At 45.2% G+C, this 20,050-nt stretch overlaps 1 protein-coding gene across 4 annotated transcripts in view; it reads left to right on the forward strand.

Moving 5' to 3' along the window:
* Nucleotides 1-20,050, forward strand: part of Dlgap3 (DLG associated protein 3) — a 66,768-nt gene that overhangs the window by 37,084 nt on the left and 9,634 nt on the right. For all 4 annotated transcript variants that reach the window (XM_074080624.1, XM_074080625.1, XM_074080626.1 and 1 more), the window contains 3 exons: nucleotides 5,768-5,981; nucleotides 6,223-6,536; nucleotides 6,927-7,012. In XM_074080624.1, coding sequence (XP_073936725.1) covers nucleotides 5,768-5,981; nucleotides 6,223-6,536; nucleotides 6,927-7,012 — 614 coding nt within the window. The remainder of the gene's footprint in view (nucleotides 1-5,767; nucleotides 5,982-6,222; nucleotides 6,537-6,926; nucleotides 7,013-20,050) is intronic.

Raw genomic sequence — 20,050 nt, forward strand, 5'->3', positions numbered from 1 at the left:
TCTGCTGTCTGCCTATGGTTCTGTGTGTGGCCTGGTAGGGAAAATGTAAGGTTGTTTTCAAACCTTCTCTGGCTTTTATTCATTACCAGCACTTTTGTGTTTCCTTTGCACATGTATCCAAGTTCCACCAGCCAGGGATGTGTGAGAGTCTCCCGCCTCTCTGATCTGTGCTGTGCCTTCACCCAGACCTCCACTTAACCCAACATCCATGGAGAAGTTATCAGAACCCTTTCTTTGTTAGATAAATGTTTAGTCTGCCAGTCCATTGCTTGCCCACATGGTACTAAAACCTCAATTTAGCAGTGCTGCTGGCCCTGTCCATTCTTGACCCTCTCACTGACTTGACACTCCAAATTAAGTGGCGCCCCTGGCAGTGGCAGTGAAGCAGCTGGTTTTCAGCCTGAAGCACCCTGTGGGAGTCATTGCACCTGTGAGAGCCAGGGCTGGGGAATGGAAGCAGCCTCAGGCCAGGCTACCACAGAGTCATGGATTTTCATGATAGTTGTCTCTCTTTGTGCCTTTGATCAGTTTTCAGAGTGACAAAAGAGTTGTTTCTGACAGTTTTGTCCAGCTTTGTAGTTGTCTTGGGTGATAGGATTTGGTGTTTTCCTCATTGTGTTTCATCTGGGTTGTACAAGCCATGTAGAAGTCATAATGAAGTCTGGAAAAATCTCAACCAGTGTCATTATCTCTAAACATTCCTGCTCCCATGTTCTTCCTAGTCTCTCCATCTGGAGCTCCTGTTAGCAAGGTCCTATGAGCAAAACCTTCTTATTCTTTCCTCCAGGTTTCTTCACCATTGCTTCAAGTTTTCCATCTCTTTGTCTCCCGATGGTGCCTTCTTGGTATGTTCCTCAGGTGTATCTTCCATCTCATTCAGTTTTTCTTTTCTGAATTTCATCTACTATGAACTCATCAATCATATTTTTAATTTCACAGACTTTTTTTTACATTTCTAGAAATCTCATTTGGTTCCTTTTCAAAGAATCTTTTTCAAAAGCTTTTTTCAAAGCTTTTGTTCTCTCCTCATATTTAAAATTTTATCTTTTCAGTTTTAAAACTTTATTTACTTTGTCTTACTGGGGGTTTGAACTCAGGGGCTTGCACTTACTAGGTAGACATTTTACCTCTTGAGCCACTCCACCAGCCCTTTTATTTTGTGTTGAGTTTTTTCAAGATAGAGTTTTGCAAACTATTTGCCCAGGCTGGTTTTGAACTGTGATCCTCCTGATGTCTACCTCTAAAGTAGCTAGGATTATAGGGGAACCTTTTTTTTTTTTTTTTTTTGCAGTATTGCAGCTTGAACTCGGGGCCTATACCTCGAGTCACTCTACCAACCCTTTTTTGTGATGGATTTTTTCAACATAGGGTCTCATGAACTGTTTGCCTGGGTTGGCTTCAAACCAAGATCCTCTTGATCCTGCCTCCTGAGTAGCTAGAATTATAGATGTGAGCCACAGTTCCTGGTGAGACTGTCTTTAAAAAAAAAAAAGTTAAATATAGTTTAAAAGAGATTTTGTTATAGCTAAGGTAACATTAGCTGCTGTAAGAGGCAAAGCCTGAACTCTCAATGACTTAATAACAGATGGTTCTTGTTTATATCATGATTTGTATTAGTTATTTATTGCTTCACAATACGTTATAAAAATATAGTGTCTTAAAAACATTTATTATCTCCTAGTTGTTGTGGGTCAGAAATTTGAGTGCAGATTCTGGACGAACCAGGGTCAGGTGTCTCCCAAGACTGCAATTAAGGCGATGGCCAGGGTTTTGGTCATCTCAAGGTCTGACTGGGGAAGATCCCCTTCCATGTTTACTCATGTGGCAGGTTGGCAGGTCTCAGCTGCCTGCTGGGTATTGGCCAGAGATACCAGCTTCTTGCCACATGGGACTCCCTTTGGGGCTGCTCACAACATGGAAGCTTGCGTCCCTTATATCAAAGGCAGAGGAGGGAGTGTGAGAGGGAAAGTGAGTTGAGGAGGGAGAGAGAGAGGAAGAGGGGAGGAGGTGTCTAAGATAGAAGCCATACTTTGCCTGTACACTGGTCTCAGAAGTGACATCCTACTCTATACGCCATATTCTATTCATTACAATTGGGCCAATAAGTCCAGTCCATGTCCAAAGGAAGGATGTGCATGTAGGCGGTGAAGACTGTTGGAGGCAATGTCACAGATGTCTCCCACATCGACACTGTCAGCTCACTGTCAATGGAGCGTCCCCTAGGAGAGGCCTGAGCAGCCTGGGTTGGATGTGCTCTCCGAGGAAATGTTTTGTAGTTGCTTCTGTTAGAATATTCCTGGTCTGGGAGCATTTTATGTTAATTTTTAATCTGGGCCGCAGAAGCCCATGCAGATACACAATCCTGCATCTGCGGAGGACTGGCAATGGGTACAGATTCTTAGGGGATTTGCTTTCTTCCCCCTCCCCCGCCCCACTCATGCCTGCCCTACAGACTAGCTTCCTTGTCATTGATCTGTAGTGATGATTACTTCTTTTTTTCTAGTCTACATTTTCATCAAAGGTTTATGAAGGTTCCCATTTCTGCTTCTCATTTGGGCTTCATGTGGGCCCAAATCCTCACTCCTGCACTGGAGTGGGTGTTAAAACCTAAGGCTTTTGGTTACTAAGACCAGCAGCCCCTGCCCCCACCTCCTGCCTCCACTGGGCTGTTTACAGCTTTGGCGCACACAGTTCATATTCTGATTTTCCAGTCTTCTCTTTGCTTTTGTCCCCTGGGGACTTATCTCGCTTTCTTGTGAGCTCAGCTATGCATATAAAATGATGGTGGTTATGTTTTATACAGACTTGTGGAATGGTTTGAAATGGGAGGCATTTCCAAAGGTTATCTAAGCTAAATAACAACCGTAAAAGTGTACAGGCCCCCATCTGGACCCACCAACTTTAGCATGGACAGTTTACAATTAGATCCAGACAAAATATTTTCCTCTTCATATCTCACGTGCCTGGAAATGGCCACTGCTTCTGAGTCTGGTTTGGAGACAGGCTAAGGATCTCATTTCCCTAGAGGATTCTTTGACCTAGGCTTTCCTGCATGTGAGGGTTTGGGGGAAGCAGCATGGAAGTCTGTGCAGGGATAATAGGAGGATTCACAGACAGATGTTACCATTTGATAATAACAAACAATGCAGACCAACTTAGGTGTTCTTCTGAGAGTCCACATGAGTCTTTCTCCCATGGGTCCTGGTCCCTTGTGGAAACCCAGGATCTCTTCCTGGCCAGTCCAACTTGAAGGTATATGGCCCTAGGAAGTTGTTCCTTTTCCCTGTGTCTGCCTTGAATAGAGCTGGTTGTAAGAACAGCCTATGGTGGGTGGGATTTCAAGAGCTTTGGAAGCCCTGAGATGGAGAGGCCTCTCATTCTGAGTGGTAATGTCACTGTGATTTAAGAACCTCTGACTTGGAGTGGAGGTGTGTCTCAAGAGGAGACTCCAAAGTTCAAACTCATAAAACCCTGAGTTCAAACTCCAGTGCCACCCAAAAATTAAAAGAAAGAAAGAAAAGAAAGAAAAAGAGAAAGAAAAGAAAGAAAGAAAGAAGCTTCTGGCTACTAATAGTAGTAGCTAACATTTGCTGTGTAGCAACTGTGTCCCAGAAATCATGCCTAGTGCTTTATACACAGAAGAGGCCTGGAGATGACTGCAGAGTGAGAGTCCTTCTATCCCTGATGTCCAGACTCCTCAAACCCAGAATGCTCTTGGCTAGGGTTAAGTCCACTTCCTTGGACTCCAGGAAGGACCCTTGAGGCTGGGTTGGTTCTAGTTGGGGAGCACCTTGAGCATAGCCCAGAAATAGCAGGGGGTACTTCCTGCGTTTCAAGAAGTACCCTGCTGTCTTTGGTGCCCCAGAAGTCCAGAGAGGAGGATTGAGAGGTGCATTATAGGACTATTGAGAGTCACAGCTGCCACACAACGTGACTTGTTGCCAGTTGGACATGAGCGCACTTAACTTCTCCTGGGGTTGATTTTTTTCCATGTCCTGTGATTTCTGTACACTTGTAATGAAGTTCCTTTGGAAAGAGCTGCATGAAGAAGCCCAGACAGTCCTTTTCCATTAGTAGGCATACATTGGAACCACTAAGTCTCTGTCTTCAGCACATTTGGCTCTGAGTGTCCAAGAAGCCAAAGCAGCGAGCAGCCCCTAGTTAGAGGGCCTGGGTTAAGGGAGATTTAACAAGCTCCTCAGGAGATGGTGGTGCTAGGTCAGCTTTATAGGGAAGTCAGGAAACATGCATTCATTTCAGTTTTCCCAGTTACCTGTTGGGCATTCTTGATGAATGCATCTGTCCTCTCTGAGTCTGTCTGCCCACTGGTAGAACGGGATGGAAATACCTGCTCTGTTTGAGGCAGGGAAATGCTGAGCTGCATTTTGCCCATGGATCAAGCCACTCCTTTGAACCTCTGTTGACCTACATAAATAGGATGCCATGCTTCTTTCTGGGGAGATGTCACAAGATGCAGCCCTAGGATACTTGCTGTGACATTCATCTTGGGATGTTATCGAGAACCATGTCCATGACTCCATCCAGTGGCCTCTACATAATCATCCACAGGGGGATGTCTCTTGAGTTCAGTGACAGGAATAGTTGTGGTTCTCATGAGCACCTGGCCTATGCTTGCCAGGTAGGCCCTGAGACCTTCACATGTCACCAAGGACTTACTGTGTGCCAGTACCTGCACCAAATGCCTCCCATGTCTCTTTGCATGCCTTCAGTAGCCCTAAAATTGTACCATTATCACTCCCATTTGACAGGTGAGTCAGCTGAGGCCCCCAAACTTTTATTTTCTAAGGCTATACTGCTAGGAAGTGGCAGAGCCAGCCCTTGAATCCAGGTGAGTCTCACTCCATGACCCATGTAGGCAACATTTTTCCAGGCTTTGGCTGGGGGGATGCTCAGGGTCAAGTATGTACCCATTTAGAGCAGTGTTCAGACTATGTACTTGTGTTCTGGTGTAGAGTTTATCTCTGGCACCACCTGTTCCTCCCTCTGTTTTTCCTTTGCTCTGCATCCTCTGTAGTATGCTTAGTCTCAGTGTGGTGGTGTACGGAATGGTTCCATGAACAAGATTTTCATTTTGCTTTTTTCTTCCTTGTTTTAATTCCTTTTAATGCCATGAATTCTGTACCACAAAATATCAAAAACAAAACCAAGAACCTCCTCCAGCAATGGCTAAGTTTTCCCCAGAGGGTGAGGGCAGAGCAGGGCAGGGTTAAGCTGCCCAAGCCAGAACCTTCCTTAGTAGGCAGAAGGTAGAGAAAGGGTTAGGACATTTGTAAGTTACTTTGGTCCATCACTTACCTGTCAATTTCCAAACTGCCCCTTGGTATGTATCTCTAAAGGTTGCTTTCAATCAATTGTGTAATGTAGTGGTTTATAAGTAATAAAAGATGTCTACCTCTGCAGTCCCCACCCTGATACAGGGTAGAGGGTGGATGTCAAATCCCTGATCCTCTCTCTCAGGGTTAAGTAAGAAACGTGAGGGACTGGACTAGGTGAAGAAGAAAACAAAGTGGTCTGGAGTGTAGGATACAGACAGACACCTAGAAGAGGCATAGGTGAGCTGGGAGAGATAGGGGGAGATAGGGGTGGCCTCAGAGTGGGTCCTGGGAATAGCACAGGGAAGAAGCACCCCATTTTTCTTTGTAGAGGGTTAGGGTTTCCTGATGAGCACTGTAAATCTAGATGCAGCCATCCCTACTCCATCCCACCCCAGCACCTCAGTAACTGTCCTCCCCGCCACCTCCCTTAGCTCAGCGAGGAGTTGAACCAGCAGCTGGAGGCCGTGTGCGGGTCCGTGTTTGGGGAGCTTGAGTCCCAGGCTGTGGACGCCCTGGACCTGCCCGGCTGTTTCCGCATGCGGAGCCACAGCTACCTCCGGGCCATCCAGGCCGGCTGCTCTCAAGACGACGACTGCCTACCCCTCCTTGCTGCCCCTGCGTCTGTCTCAGGGAGGCCCGGCTCCTGTGAGTACCCTCCCCTGCCCACGGCCGGGCCTTGGTTGGAGAGAGTTATGGGTGCCCATTCTGGCCAGCCCCACCACTGTTCTGTGTGACCTTGGGCAGACCAGAGAACAGTCCTTAGTTCTGTACTGACGCGCGTGGAGTATGGTGGCTGCTGGGCCCTGGGGACCACGTGGATGGATCGGGTGATGACCATGACGCCTGCGAGGCTGTGTTTCTCACTCGCTACGTTGGATGTCCACAGCCTTCAACTTCAGAAAGGCCCCTCCCCCCATCCCGCCGGGAAGCCAGGCCCCGCCCCGCATCTCCATCACCGCCCAAAGCAGCACCGACTCCGCCCACGAGAGCTTCACCGCGGCCGAGGGCCCGGCCCGGCGCTGCAGCTCCGCGGATGGGCTGGACGGCCCTGCCATGGGCGCGCGCACCCTCGAGTTGGCACCGGTGCCACCCCGGGCCAGCCCCAAGCCCCCGACACTCATCATCAAGACCATCCCTGGCAGGGAGGAGCTGCGGAGCCTGGCACGGCAGCGGAAGTGGAGGCCGTCCATTGGGGTGCAGGTATGAAAGAGGGGTGCAGTGTCCAAGTCTCAGGCCCTGGTCGGTTGGGAATGGGTTCAGGGGATGGAAGAGGCCTTCTGGATGCACAGGGCTTTTTTGTTTTGTATTGTTTTTTGACTTGTCTTGATCTGCAAATAGACCCCATGCCTGATGATCGACATGGCTGCTCCAAACATTCCCACAGTCCACTCCCTTTATCCCTGGTCATCCCTACTGGTGAGTGCAGAGTGGTTTCCAGTGGCTGCCACGCGATGCCTCTGCTAGCTCAGAAAGATTATCTTTGCAGGGATGTCAGCTGGCTTGGGTGCAGCCACGCTGGCAATTCCTGACTTGGAAGGGCTTGTGTCCCTGGACTAGCCCTAGTCACTGACTCCGCCACCCTGCCACCAGGTGGAGACTATCTCAGACTCTGACACTGAGAACAGGAGCCGAAGAGAGTTCCACTCCATCGGGGTACAGGTGGAAGAGGACAAGAGGTAGGTCACAGCGAGGACTATCAGGCTTCTTAGGGGAACAAGAGGAACCAGGGCTCCCTAATGTGTAATGTCCCTACACACATGCTGCCCTTGGGGGTGACACTACACGTTTTTATTGGGGGATTAGTCAGAAGAGACACTGGTTGTCCACAAAGATGTTGCCAGGGTAATTATCACATCTACAGTGAATTCTTGTCCTCTATCTCAGGTGCTCAGAGGCAGACAGGACAGATACTGTGGTGGGAGGGGGGAGGGGGAGGTAGAGTAAGGTAATAGGTGCTGAGCAGGCCTCCAACAATTGTCCTTTACAGGGGATAATGGGTTTCTGCCAGTCCCTCGTTACATCCCATGGAGTACAAGTATGTGAGCTCAAAAAGAAATAAACAAACAGGAAGATTGCCTCTTGTGAGCCCCTGGCAGATAGAACACTCCTCCTCACTTGGCTGGTGCAGGCATTTAACCAGTGGGGGGTACCTATTATATGCCTGAGTCACTGGTGTGTCAGAGATAGTAGAATTACCAGCAGTCACTCTTCTGGCATTAGGTGGCCTCAGAAACATTGTTTCCTTAATTTCTAACTGAAGAATTAACATTGTGGTTCTTGAGGGAATATGGTAGAGTCATCTCTGCTGGGGGGTGCCTGTGGGAGATACTTTATCTAATGACCAGGTGGCAGTACCTCAGTAGCTCATGTGCCCTCTGGGCTGCAATGCTACCAGGCCAGTGGCCCTAGATATGGTGTCTGGGAACCTTCCTGGGACTGGCTGTGAGGATTTAATGGTAATCTGGGTTGTCCAGGGATCAAGCCAGGACCTCTGTAGCCATTGCAGTTCTGTTCCCAGGTGCCATTGCTGAGTCTTCTGACCTTTTCCAAAGTTCCACTAACTATTCCCAGGAATCCCAGGGGTTCTCCATTTCTCTCCACTCCTGCTCTAGCTCCCAGAAGTTCCACATGCTTCTGAGGAGTAAATGCCTCCACAAAGGATGGCAAAAAGCCGCTCTTGTTGTTTCAATCACTCCTAAAGTCACTCTTCTCCAAACTCTTATATGCCACAAAGATTACAAAAAAGTGGCACTTTATGACATACTCAATTTGTAAATCTATGGTTTGAGTTCTTGAGGGGAGAGTAGGCATCATGGATGGATGCATCTTTATGCTCTGAATCCCGTCCCCCCTTCCTGACTCCAGTGCTGCCTGTGGACCCTAAGCCAAGCCCATATGTCCCCACTGAGTCCCTGGGAGGCTTTCTTGGCCCCTCATCTAGATAGATTCCCTGGGGGGAAGGGAGAGGTGTTCCCCTCCCTTCCCCCTAAAAAGCTGGAATCCTGGGAAGAGTGCAGCAGGCCTTCTAGCTGAGCAAACTTATCCGTTCATTGATTCGGTCATTCAGCAAATAAGTATTTGTTATGTGACAACTCCTGTATGCTGTGTTAAATACTTGGGGAAACATCAAAGACACAACTGTTGGCTTCACAGAGGGAAATTGGGGCAATGAATAAACTATGAATAAAAATAGGATTACATATTGTAGTCTAATATGTAATGGAATATTATTGCACATCATGGTGGGGATATGAAAGAAAATAGGAGATAAGAGAGAAGGGACCTTATTTAGATTAAGCAGGTGACATTTAAGCCAAGACTTAAGCACTCAGGTGATGATTGCGGGAAAGGCATTCTAAGGACAGGAAAAGGCATATATGGAGGTGCTGGGGCAGGAAAGAGTTGGGCATGTAAGGATCTGAAAGAAGGTTGATATGGAGGGGTCTGGGGAGTGGTGAGACGGTGATTTGGAGAATGCCAGGGACCAGGTCATGCAGCGCATAGGCATGCTAGAGAGCTAGAATCTAATTATAGGTAATGAATAGCTATTAGAAGGTTAAAGGAAGAGGGTGACATGCTCTAATTTATGTTTACAAAGGATCACTAAACTGCTGAATGGTAGAATGGATTTGAGGAAAGTAAGAGTGGAAATGATAAGTCTAGTGGGACGATGCAGAAGAAAGGTGACAGTGTTTTGCAGTGTGGTAGCCATTATGGCTGGGGTCTTTTTCTATAATTGGGCACTGCTAGTATATGGGAACACTATTAAATTTTGATTTTGTATTCAGCAGTCTTGCTGCCCTCTCTCTTTATCAGGTCTGAGGTTATCTGAGAATCCTGATGAGTTTTCTATATAGTCAAATGTTTTTCTGCAAATGAAGATATTTCTTTCCAATCTGTATTTTAAAATTCATTTTTCATGTAATAACGCATTGACTAGAACTTCCAGCTCACTATTGAGTATCTGCATGCTTGTCCCATTCCTATTATTATTATTATTGTTATTATTATTTTGGCTGTACTGGGGTTTGAACTCAGGGCCTCACACTTGGTAGGCAGGCACTCTACCACTAGAGCCAGCCCCCATTCCTGATTTTAGTAAATACATTTAAGATGATGTTTGCAGAGGGAGAGGGGGGAGTGGGTGGTAAGGGAGAGGGTGGGGGCAGGGGGGAGAAATGAACCAAGCCTTGTATGCACATATGAATAATAAAAGAAAAATGAAAAAAAAAAAAGATGATGTTTGCTACAAATTCTGATTGGTACTATTTTGTCAGGCTGAGGAAATTCTCTTCTATTCCTTATCAATTAGGGCTAGAAGGGAATTCTTACCTTTATTTTTTAAATAGAAAGTGCAAGTGGAATTTTATTTACTGCTTTCTCAGAGTCTACTGAGATACCCCTAGATTTTCTTCTGTTCATGTAATGTGGGACATTATATTTTCCATATTGGTCTATTTTTCAATCCTGGGATAAATTCTGCTTGATCCTATTATGTACAGGGGTTCAATAGTTTCATAAGTGTATCTCTCTCTCATTCTTTAATAAAAGGCAGTGTAAATGTAAGAGATGTAGTGTCAGGACCTTGACTCCCTCTCTTGTGTGGCTCTTCCACTCTTTATATATCACTTCATATTCAAGAAGCTGAAGTTCAAGCTACACCTGTCATATTTGCATTCTGAGCAGAGGGAAGGAAGAAGGGAAGGAGAAGGATACAGTCCTTCCTTTCTAAAGGACTTCCTGAAACTTATACACAGCCCTTTCACCTACAACAAACACATTGGCTATGACCACATCATATGGGGACTCCTAGTAGCAGGGGATGTTGTGGAGTATAGGGTATGAAGTCCACACCTAAAAATAAGGGTTCTTATGGCTAAAGACAAAGACAAGGATAGATATATGGTGCTCTAGCAGTTTTTATCACAGTCTTGTTATATTATTTATATACTTAACTAGATTTTAAATAGTTATTAAAGATTTTCATATCTATGATTGCAAGTGATATAGGCCTACAGTTTTATGTTAATTATTGCTATTCAGTGCAGGTATTAAAGTTATGCTAGACTCCTAAAATGAATTTAGTAACTTTCTGTGTATTTTTATTCTTTGAAACAATTTGTGTAAATCAGGAATAATTAGCCTGGAGGCATGGCTCAAGAAGTAGAGCACTTCCCTAGCAAGCAGAAGGCCCTGAGTTCAACACCCCCAGAACCACCAAAAAACAAAAAAGAGGAAATAAATCAGAAATGATCTATTCCCTGAGGGTTGGGAAAGGTTGCCTATAAAACTATCTAGGCCTGATGCCTTTGGGGGATTGCAAGAGGTTTTAAAACTTCAGTTTCTTTAGTGAGAATATATTCTGGTTTTATTTTTCTTAAGTCAAATTTAGTGATTTATATTTTTTCTCAACAATGAACCATCTTAAAAAAATTAAGAGTTTTCAAAATTTTGGCTGAAAATATTCTTTCTCATAATATTATAAATTAAATGTTGCCAAAATGTCTCATCATGACGGCACATGTGTAACAAACAATTTCATAAAGGTCCATCGTATGTCTAGTTTATTTCCCTTTCCGTTTTTAATCCATGTGTTTATTCCTGTCCTCTCTTTCTTGATTAACCTTATATGTTTTAACATTTAAATGTATTTAAAATTATATTTTATTAGTTTTTTTAAACTACCTTTTTATTTCGGTGAACAATCTTTAATATTTCCTTTCTTCTACTTTTGTGTTATTTGATTTCTTCTTCTGTATTTGTCTTTTTGTTTTCAGCCTTGTTAATTGTTGGGAGAGAGGTGTGTGCTTAAAATGTCTTACTATGACTGTGCATGTGTCCTTAACTTTACTAATTTTTACTTGAGTTTGAGAGTGTGCTGTTTATAAACACACAACCTTATAATCATTGAATCTGTTATGAAGCAGGCTGATTTTCCTGTTTACTAATGATTTTTACCTTGATGTCTTTCTTTCTTTTTTCGTTAGTGGTACTGGAATTTGAACTCAGGACTTCACCCTTGATAGGCAGGCACTCTTACCATTTGAGTCGTTCTGCCAGCTGTTTTTTGTATTGGGTATTTTTAAGATAGTGTCTCAAGAACTATTTGCCTGGGTTTGCTTCAAACCTTGATCCTCCTGATCTCTGCCTTCTGAATAGCTAGTATTATAGCCAAGAGCCACTGGTGCTCTGCTACCTTGTCTTTTTTTGCCTGATTTTTATTGCTCTGGCTGCTTTCTTTTGGCTAATTTTCTAATACATGTTTTTTTCTGTCTCTTTATTTTCAAGCTTCCTGCATCCTTATGTCTTAGATGTGTTGCTGTAAGCGATATGTAGCTAGGTTTTAGTAGACAAATTTAATCCATTTATACATTTTGATTACTAATTTATTTGGACTTCTTTTTTTTTTTTTGCAGTATTGGGGTTTGAACTCAGGGTCTCATGCCTGCTAGGCAGGCACTCTATCACTAGAGTCACTCCACATCCCTTGACCTATTTCTGTCATCTCTTAAAAAGTGTTCTAGCTGGTGGAGAGACTCAAGTGGCAGAGCGCCTGACTAGCAAGTGTGAGGCCCTGAGTTCAAACCCCAGTGCTGCAAAAAAAAAAAAAGTTCTATTTATACACACTTTTTCTTTGCTTTCTTCCTCTCTCACTTTTCTGTTTTCTGCTGAACTGATCAAGTTTACTTTAGTTCTCTTTTTTTCCTCGAGGGTTTGGAAGCTTACATTTTTTAGTAAAGAGTTTCCTTACAAATTTGACAGATACGCTTAATTTCATAGTTTCTTAATAATGTCTAAAATTAGTAGTTCTGTCCCTCTTAAGTTACCAAACAAGACCCTTAAGCCCTTGAATTTCCTTCTAACCTCCCTCCTCCCATTCTCCTTATTCTCTTTATCTAGAATTTTGATTATACCTCTTTAAAAGGCTCTCCTAAATCAGTTATTGTTAAATCTTTTATGTTTTAATAGAGTAGGTTTACAAACATGTTTGAATAATTCATGTGTTCAGCGTGTGTTACTGCCCATTCCTCCCTCATGGGCTCAATTTCTGCCACACTGAGTACTGCTTGAACCTGGGACCAGTTTTCAAGTTAATATCTCAGCCTGAGGTTTCTGTGTTTCCCTGGTAGTCCACATTTGAACTCCACACCCACACACGAAGCAGCCTTAATGCTGGATTTCCCAGCATCCTCCTTCTAGGCTGCATTCCTGAATCACTGACATGAAGTTTTTTTCTAGCCCAAGTTTATAAATGAAACAAACCTCCCTGGCTTTGTGCACGGGTCTCCTTCCAGATCCCCACGATGCTCAGGTTGGGGTCTCTCCTTTCACCTCCCCTCAGCATTCCCATCTAGCTTCTAGCATATGTCTGGCCCGATATTCCTGTGGTCACTTGGCTTAGACACCCTATCACTACTCAGGTTTTGAGTTTCCTTTTTGCTTCTAGTACCTGAAGATGTCTCTCCAGTTTTCAAGCTTGGCATTGTAACAAAAACACCTTTTTGACTTTATTTTATCCAGCACTTCTGTTTGGGGCATGGGTGGGAGCTTCCTAACTCAGTTCAGGCTACCATATTGATCAGTTGTCTGGATTACACTTGATAGCAGTGGCTATAGGGAGAAGTGGACTGATTTGAGAAGCACTTTGGAGCAGAAGGCAGGGAAGAGAATGTGGTCTTCTAAGTGCTCGGTGAGGTCTTCATGGGGTGGTGGAGGAGGAGAGACAGTGTTGAAATAGTGTCTGAAGAACCAAATTGCCTGGGCCAGGTGATCACACTGGGAATTTCAGGGAGTGACAGGTGGGGAGAGGGGAAATCTGGCCCAACTCTCTGGCCAGGCTCCCTTGCTTGTCTGCTGAAGGCGTCCTTAGTTATACACCTGCACAGTCCTTACTGTCCCTTCTGTCCCTGGCACTTGGAGTCTGACTCACCACACACCATGCCCCAACTGGTGCATAGAAGTGAGCCATGAATTCCATTAGTCTTGCTAGGCACACATCCAGGGCTAGCCCCCACCTACTGCCACCCATTTTCTTGGATTCTTGTCCTTACTCCTGTATCCCTTGTCTGTACTTTGGTTATAGAAATTGCCAGGCAGGAAAGGTCTCTTCTTCCTGTCTTTTAGCACACTCCCTGCTAACCTCTTGGGTAGAGTTTGGACTTACTGCCATTTGTATCTGTGGATGCTTCTAGTTACCTATCATCAGCAGTCACTTGGATAGAAATGCACAGGGGTGTGGGCTGCGCCCCTTCAGTTCCATCTCCACTCTACCCCCACATCCACCCTTGCTTCACTTGTCCCCAGATTTATTGGATATCCATTATTTATCAAGTACTGAGCTGGCACTGAGGGTACCAGGATGAGCAGGACCAGACGCAGCCACCTACATCTGAGAATGTCATAAATAATGTAGAGTTGGGGCTGGGGATGTGGCTCAGTGGCAGACCACTTGTCTAGCATGTGGGGAGCTTTGGGTTTTTGAGGAAAAAAAAATAGAATTACAGCTGTGACAGGTGCCACAAGGGAGAGGTGTGTTCGGCAGGGGAGTGTATCCTGTAGGCTTTGACCCCCATCAGAGAGGTCAGGCCTAGAATCCTGGGGAAAATGACATTTGGTTAGAGACCTGAAGGATGAACAAAAATTAGCTAAATGTAAATGGAAGCTAGAATGTTCCAGGAGCAACTGAGGCCAATAGGAAAAGGGGACCAGGTACTAGAGAAAAGGTTAGATCAAAAAGAATTAACCTAGAAGGTAACACCCATGCACAGGAAATCAATGTGAGTCAATGCCCTGTATAGCTATCCTTATCTCAACCAGCAAAAACCCTTGTTCCTTCCTGTTATTGCTTATACTCTCTCTACAACAAAATTAGAAATAAGGGCAAAATAGTTTCTGCTGGGTATTGGGGGGGGGGAGAGGGAGGGGGCGGAGTGGGTGGTAAGGGAGGGGGTGGGGGCAGGGGGGAGAAATGAACCAAGCCTTGTATGCACATGTGAAAAATAAAAGAAAAAAAAATAGAATGTTCCAGGAATAAGGAACAGCATATACTAAGGCTCTGTGGTGAGAACATACTTAAGAAGCAGTTACCAGCCCTGTCTTCAGGTGTTCTTATTATACCTGTGTTTCCAGACTCAGTGCCCTCTGGGTCATGACAAAGGAGTACAGTAAATGTCCATGCTGAATATTAGAGGGCTGTTCATGTAGCTTCTTGGGGGGCATAGAAAATGTATTTTTTTTTGCCTCAGTTCTCTCAAATCATAGGGATCCCCTGTATCTTCTATATTTAGATCCTTCCCACTTAGGTCTTATCTTAAGTTGCAGATCTAGCAAAAACAAAAACAAAAGCCACCACCAAAACTCACCAACCCCACCGAAACAAACAAAAACACCAGGGTGCCCAATTGAGCTTATCAGATAAATGATGGATAAATCTGCTATAAATATGTCCTATCAATATTATTTCTACTCAAAATTAAAATCTATTATGTATCTGAAATTTAAATTTAATTGGGAATACTGTATTTTATCTGCCAGTCCAACTTGTACCTACTTGTGCCACCCAGTGCCATATGGAAAACCCTGGGTGGGAAAGCCTGTCTACCCCTTCCTTAGCATTGTGGTCACTTCTGGCTTTAGGATCTTAGGAGGTACATGTGCAGAGAGAAGGAGGCGTTGAGCTCTAGGGGAGAATCATTTATCCTTGAAGTTGTATTTCACCTATCCCTAAGCAAGTCCCAAGGACATGACCAGCTCCAGCCTGAGCCCAGGCACAGCTTCCACTCCTCAGCCTTCAGTGCCAGGGGGGCTCTTTAATTGACCTTTGTGACTCTAAATCTGCCACCCCAGCCCCACCTCAGCCTTGCTGTCACAGACCCCGGGCTGGGAGTGGGGTAGGCTTGGGACCCCAGCTTGATTATTTTAGATGCTTTCTGGGACAAGAGCTTTTACAAGAACTGGTACAATGACTGTGCCTGACTGAAATGTCCCTCTCTCTCCTCTCCCTACACACTCACTCCTCTTCCCACCCTTGCCAGCCTGCTGTCAAACACTCCAAGCAAAAGTTCACAACAGTTTCTGAGTACTGAGCATCCCTTTGACACTATGTCTTTTGGAGAAGTCCAGTGTTCCACAGAGAGACTCAGAAGGAACAGCTCCCCAAAGTAACCGTGATACTGACTTCCCAAATCACCAGGAATGTGGTGACTGTCACCAGGAAGAATTGGAGGAGAGGAGGCCTCTGCAGCCTAGGTAAAAGGCTTGGGAGAGATTATTGTGACACATTGGTACACATTAGTGATAATTCACAGCTAAATCAGGTAGTGAAGACCACAGCAAAGACTGCCAAATCAAAGCTAAATGAGGACGAAAGCCCTGGACTTGCTACCCTGAAAATTCATCTGTTTTAGCAGGATTAGGTTTAGCTGTGGGTTACAGAAAACTCCCAAATACAGTGCCTTAAATATGGTCAAATTTCTTTCTTGCTTAGAAGTCCAGAGGGCTGGTCGTGTTCCACAATGTCAGGACCCAGGCTCCTTCAGTCTTATTGCAAATCCATGACAATGTCATGTTCCAAGATGGCTGCTTAGGTCCATCTACCATGTCTGCATTCTGGTTATCAGAGAGGAGGAAGGAACAAAGAAGGGCATAACTTCCTTTTAATAACACTTTATTTATTTTATTTATTTATTTTTGGTGCTACTGAGGTTCAAATTCAGGGCCTCATACTTGTTAGGTAGGTGCTGTACCAGTTGAGCCACAACCCCAGCCCTTTTTGCTTTAGGTATTTTTCTGATAGGGTCTCCCATTTATTCCCAGGCTGGTCTGGATCTTGATCTTCCTATTTATACTTGCCATCTAGCTGGAAAGATATATGGGTGCCACTGTGCCCAGCTTTTTATTGATTGAAATAGAGTCTCACAAACTTTTTTTGCCAGGGCTGGCTTCGAACTGTAGTCCTTCTAATCTTCACCTCCCATGTAGTAGGATTACAGGTGTGAGCCACCGTGCTCAGGTTACTTATTTATTTATTTTGCAGTGCTGCAGATTGAACCCAGATCCTTGTGCATGCTAAGCAAGTGCTCTACCGCTGAGTTACCTCCCCAGACCCAACACTTTGCTTTAAAAACACTTTCTGGAAGTTTTGCACACCACTTCCGCTAATATCCTATGGGCTAGAACTTCATTCCATCGCTATACCTCGATGTAAAGGAGATTGGGAAAAAGAATCTTTATCCAAACTGGCCACGTGTCCAGCTTCAAATTACGGGATTCTGTTACTGAGGAAGAAAGGGAGAATGGATATTGGGGATAATTAGTGGTCTCTACCGTCCATCCTTCCAGCCAACCAATCCATCAAGCACTCAGCTAACATTTATGTTTGAGGAACTGCCCTATTTAGTGAAAGAGACAGATATGCAAATAACTCACTACAATACAGTGTGATGTGGACTATAAAAAAGGGTTTTGTTCTGAGTGCTGTGGGAGAACAGATGGAAATGATCATGGCAATCAGAATAATTAATGACTACACCGCCCTCACTGGGCTCTCAGTGCGGCATTCGGACCATTGTGTTTGGCCAGCTCCCTTCTGCATAGCAGCGAGCTGCAAACTTTCCCGCTTTTCTACTATAGTTAGCACAATGTGCAGGCCAGGTGCTGGCCTAAGTTCTTTGCATGTATTATCTCACAGCAATCTGTCGAGCTGGTCCAGTTGTCTTGCGCACTTACAGATGAGAAAACGAGCCATAAGCCGTGGAGCTGGTACTCTGGCTCCGGAATACCAGGGTTTGACCTCTGCTCTGCTGCCTCTCCCAGCAGACTGGTTCATTCTCCATCCTTCCTCCAGTCCCCCCAATCTCCAGAAGACAGTCCCCCTCCCACCCAGCTACCTCATTTCCATGACTGAGGTTATCTGGTCGGACCTTGCTCTGCTTCCAGAGCAGCTTCCCCATCTGTTTGTGTCTCTCCCTTTGCCTCCACCAGCCCTGCCTCGGTGGTTGGGCATCTGCTTCCTGATCAGAGCTGCCCTCTCCCTTGGTTTTGGGAGGCAGTGGGTTGAGGTGGCCTCTGCACTGATCAGATAGCTGTCTCATGTTAGGAAGTCACTTAACCTCTCTAAGCACCACTTTTCTCATCTGTGAGTATGGGTGATGCTAACACCCTTATCATGGGACTGTGGTGAGGACTGAGCGTGTTTGTTCACATCAGGTACTTAGCACATATTAAGGGCTCTCATGATGTTCCTCAGCATTTTTTACACCCCTTGGGCTGTCGCCTTTCTCTTCTCCATCTTCAATCAAGTTCTCTTTAGGAGTTGTGTTAGTTTCCTATTCCTGCCATCAACAGATTAACACAAATTTAGTGGCATAATCCATACATATCTATTTTCTTAGATTTCTGGAGGTTAGACGTCTGTATTGGATTTCACTGGGCCAACATCAAGGTGTTGGCAGGACTGTTCCTCTTCTGGAGGCTCTGGGAAGAACCCCCATTTTGTCACCACTTGCAGTTTATGGAGGTTGTCTGTGTTCCTTGGCTTGTGGCCACTTCTGGCTTCAAAGCCAGCCATGGTGGGTTGAGTCCACACGTGGCAACACTCCAACCTTGATTCCCTTCTTTCCATCTTCTTTGCTTCTGGCTTCCCTCTTTCACTTCTAAGGACCCATGTGGTAAAATTGCACACATCTGGATGATCCTAGCTCTCTGCCTCATCTCAGGATCCTGAACCAGATTCAGAAGTCCCTTTTGTCGTGGAAGGTAACGTATTCACAGGTTCCAGGGATTAGGACATGTGCTTCCTTAGGTGCCATTATCCTGCCTACCCCTCAGGTTCTGCCCCTTGGGATATAGGGAGCAAAAACTACTCTAAGAAAAATGCCCTTCATCTGACAGGCATTCCTCTCACTTTCACTTTCTCCTCAGATGTGCTCTTTGAAGGAGTTGTCGTGACTGTTTTCCCCCACCTCCTGACAACCCCTTTTAGTCCACATCTGTCCCCACATTCCACCAAACATGCTTTCGCTGTGGTTATCAATGGCTCTCCGTCAATGGACTCCATTCTTACCTGGCTGCATTTTCCAAGTTGACTGCTTGTTCCTTCTCAAGACCTTCTATCTTGTCTGCCTTTAGGTGTTTCTCCTGGTATTTTTCCTTGTGAGCTCTGACTTCATCCTCTCCTCTGTGGACTACACCATCTTCACCCACCCATGAAATGTCCTGGTTCCCAGGGTATTTTGATCTTTGATTCATTGCTTTTTTCTTGGGTGATCTTGTCCATGCTGCTAACTTGAAATGTCACTTGCACAAGGATGACCAACTTCTGCTTGTGCCATGCAACTGTCTGGGCTCTGACTGGGAGTGTTGTCAAGGACTGTGTTTCCCTTAAGCCCATTAGATCCTCAGGGCCTTCAGCCTTCCTGCAAGCATGCACAGTGAGAGAGCTCACTGAGGTAGTGACTGAGAACCATGAAGCCTAGGGCACTGTGTGCTTCTTTCCTAAGACTGTGCAGCTGCTTCCATCAAGATGGAGCAGGATCCTCTCGGGACTTCCCAAAGGACAGTTGAAAGGCAGCAAACTCAGTGGTGCTGAAGAACAGATCCTTGTGTAGTGGGGGTGACGGGGAAGCAGGCAGGGATGACAGTTCTTCAGAAATTTATTTACCTGTGGGGTTTGTAACTGTGGAGCTCTGGAGGAGCCACAGGTCAACTGGAGCTCAAAGCCACAAAAATACCCATAAGGAGCCCAGGTGCATCCTGGTTAGAGACACAAGACTGTTGCCAGAAAGAGCAATTTTAAATCCTGGGGCTGCTGGAAGACTGGGGAGGGGGGTGTGGAACTGAGGGAGTGGTATGGGGGACATCCAGGAATTGCACAAAGGAAGAAGAATTTGAGCAGGGGATAGGCAGGGAGTAAGGAGGAGAAGTCCATCTCAGGCAGGGGAACTGCACATACAAAGTGCAAGTCAGAATCACATTTAATCTTCTTGGGGAACAAGGCGAATGTGGAGGAGATAAGGTTGAAGATGAGGACTGTGCATCCAGAGTATAAGGGCCTCAGTGTAATGCCAGCACAGGCAGTTTGAACTTTCTCTTGCTGGCACTGGGGAACTATGGAAAGGTTTTGAGCAGGGAGGTACCTTGGCAGAACTCAGCTTTAGGACGACTACTTGTTTTGGGTATTTTGGGGAGGGCTTGTTGGGTAGCAGACCTTAAAATATGCAAGATGTTGTTTTAGAGAGAGGAGATACCGTGGCAACTACTGGGTCATTCCTATAATTTTGTATGTGTGTATGTATATTTTTAGATATATATGTGTGCATCTGTATTTACATATAATATATAATCACATATGTAATATACTATATTTTAAACATACCCTCATACATATTAAGTGGCCTAGATGGAGGATGTCCCAAAGGCACATAGTGACAAAGCCAGTATTTGAACTCAGGTCTGCCTCCTAGTCCAGTGCTCATCCTTTACACTGGGGATCTGGTAGTATCTGAAAGGTGGCCAGTCCAATAGTCAAGTGAAATACTGATGCCAGTCTTGACCAGGGCAGACACTAAGGTGAAAACATGTAGGAGGCAATGAAGACATGTTCTCTCTCCTTTTTCTCTCTGGGTGGGGGTGGGGACATAGGGCTTGGTATAGACTGCACATGAATCTCTTTCCTGGGTCCTGCAGCATCCTTCTGGGCCTGGTTTCTATGGCAA

The sequence above is a fragment of the Castor canadensis genome, chromosome 7, assembly GCF_047511655.1.
Source record: "Castor canadensis chromosome 7, mCasCan1.hap1v2, whole genome shotgun sequence".
In the NCBI taxonomy this organism is placed as follows: Eukaryota; Metazoa; Chordata; class Mammalia; order Rodentia; family Castoridae; genus Castor; species Castor canadensis.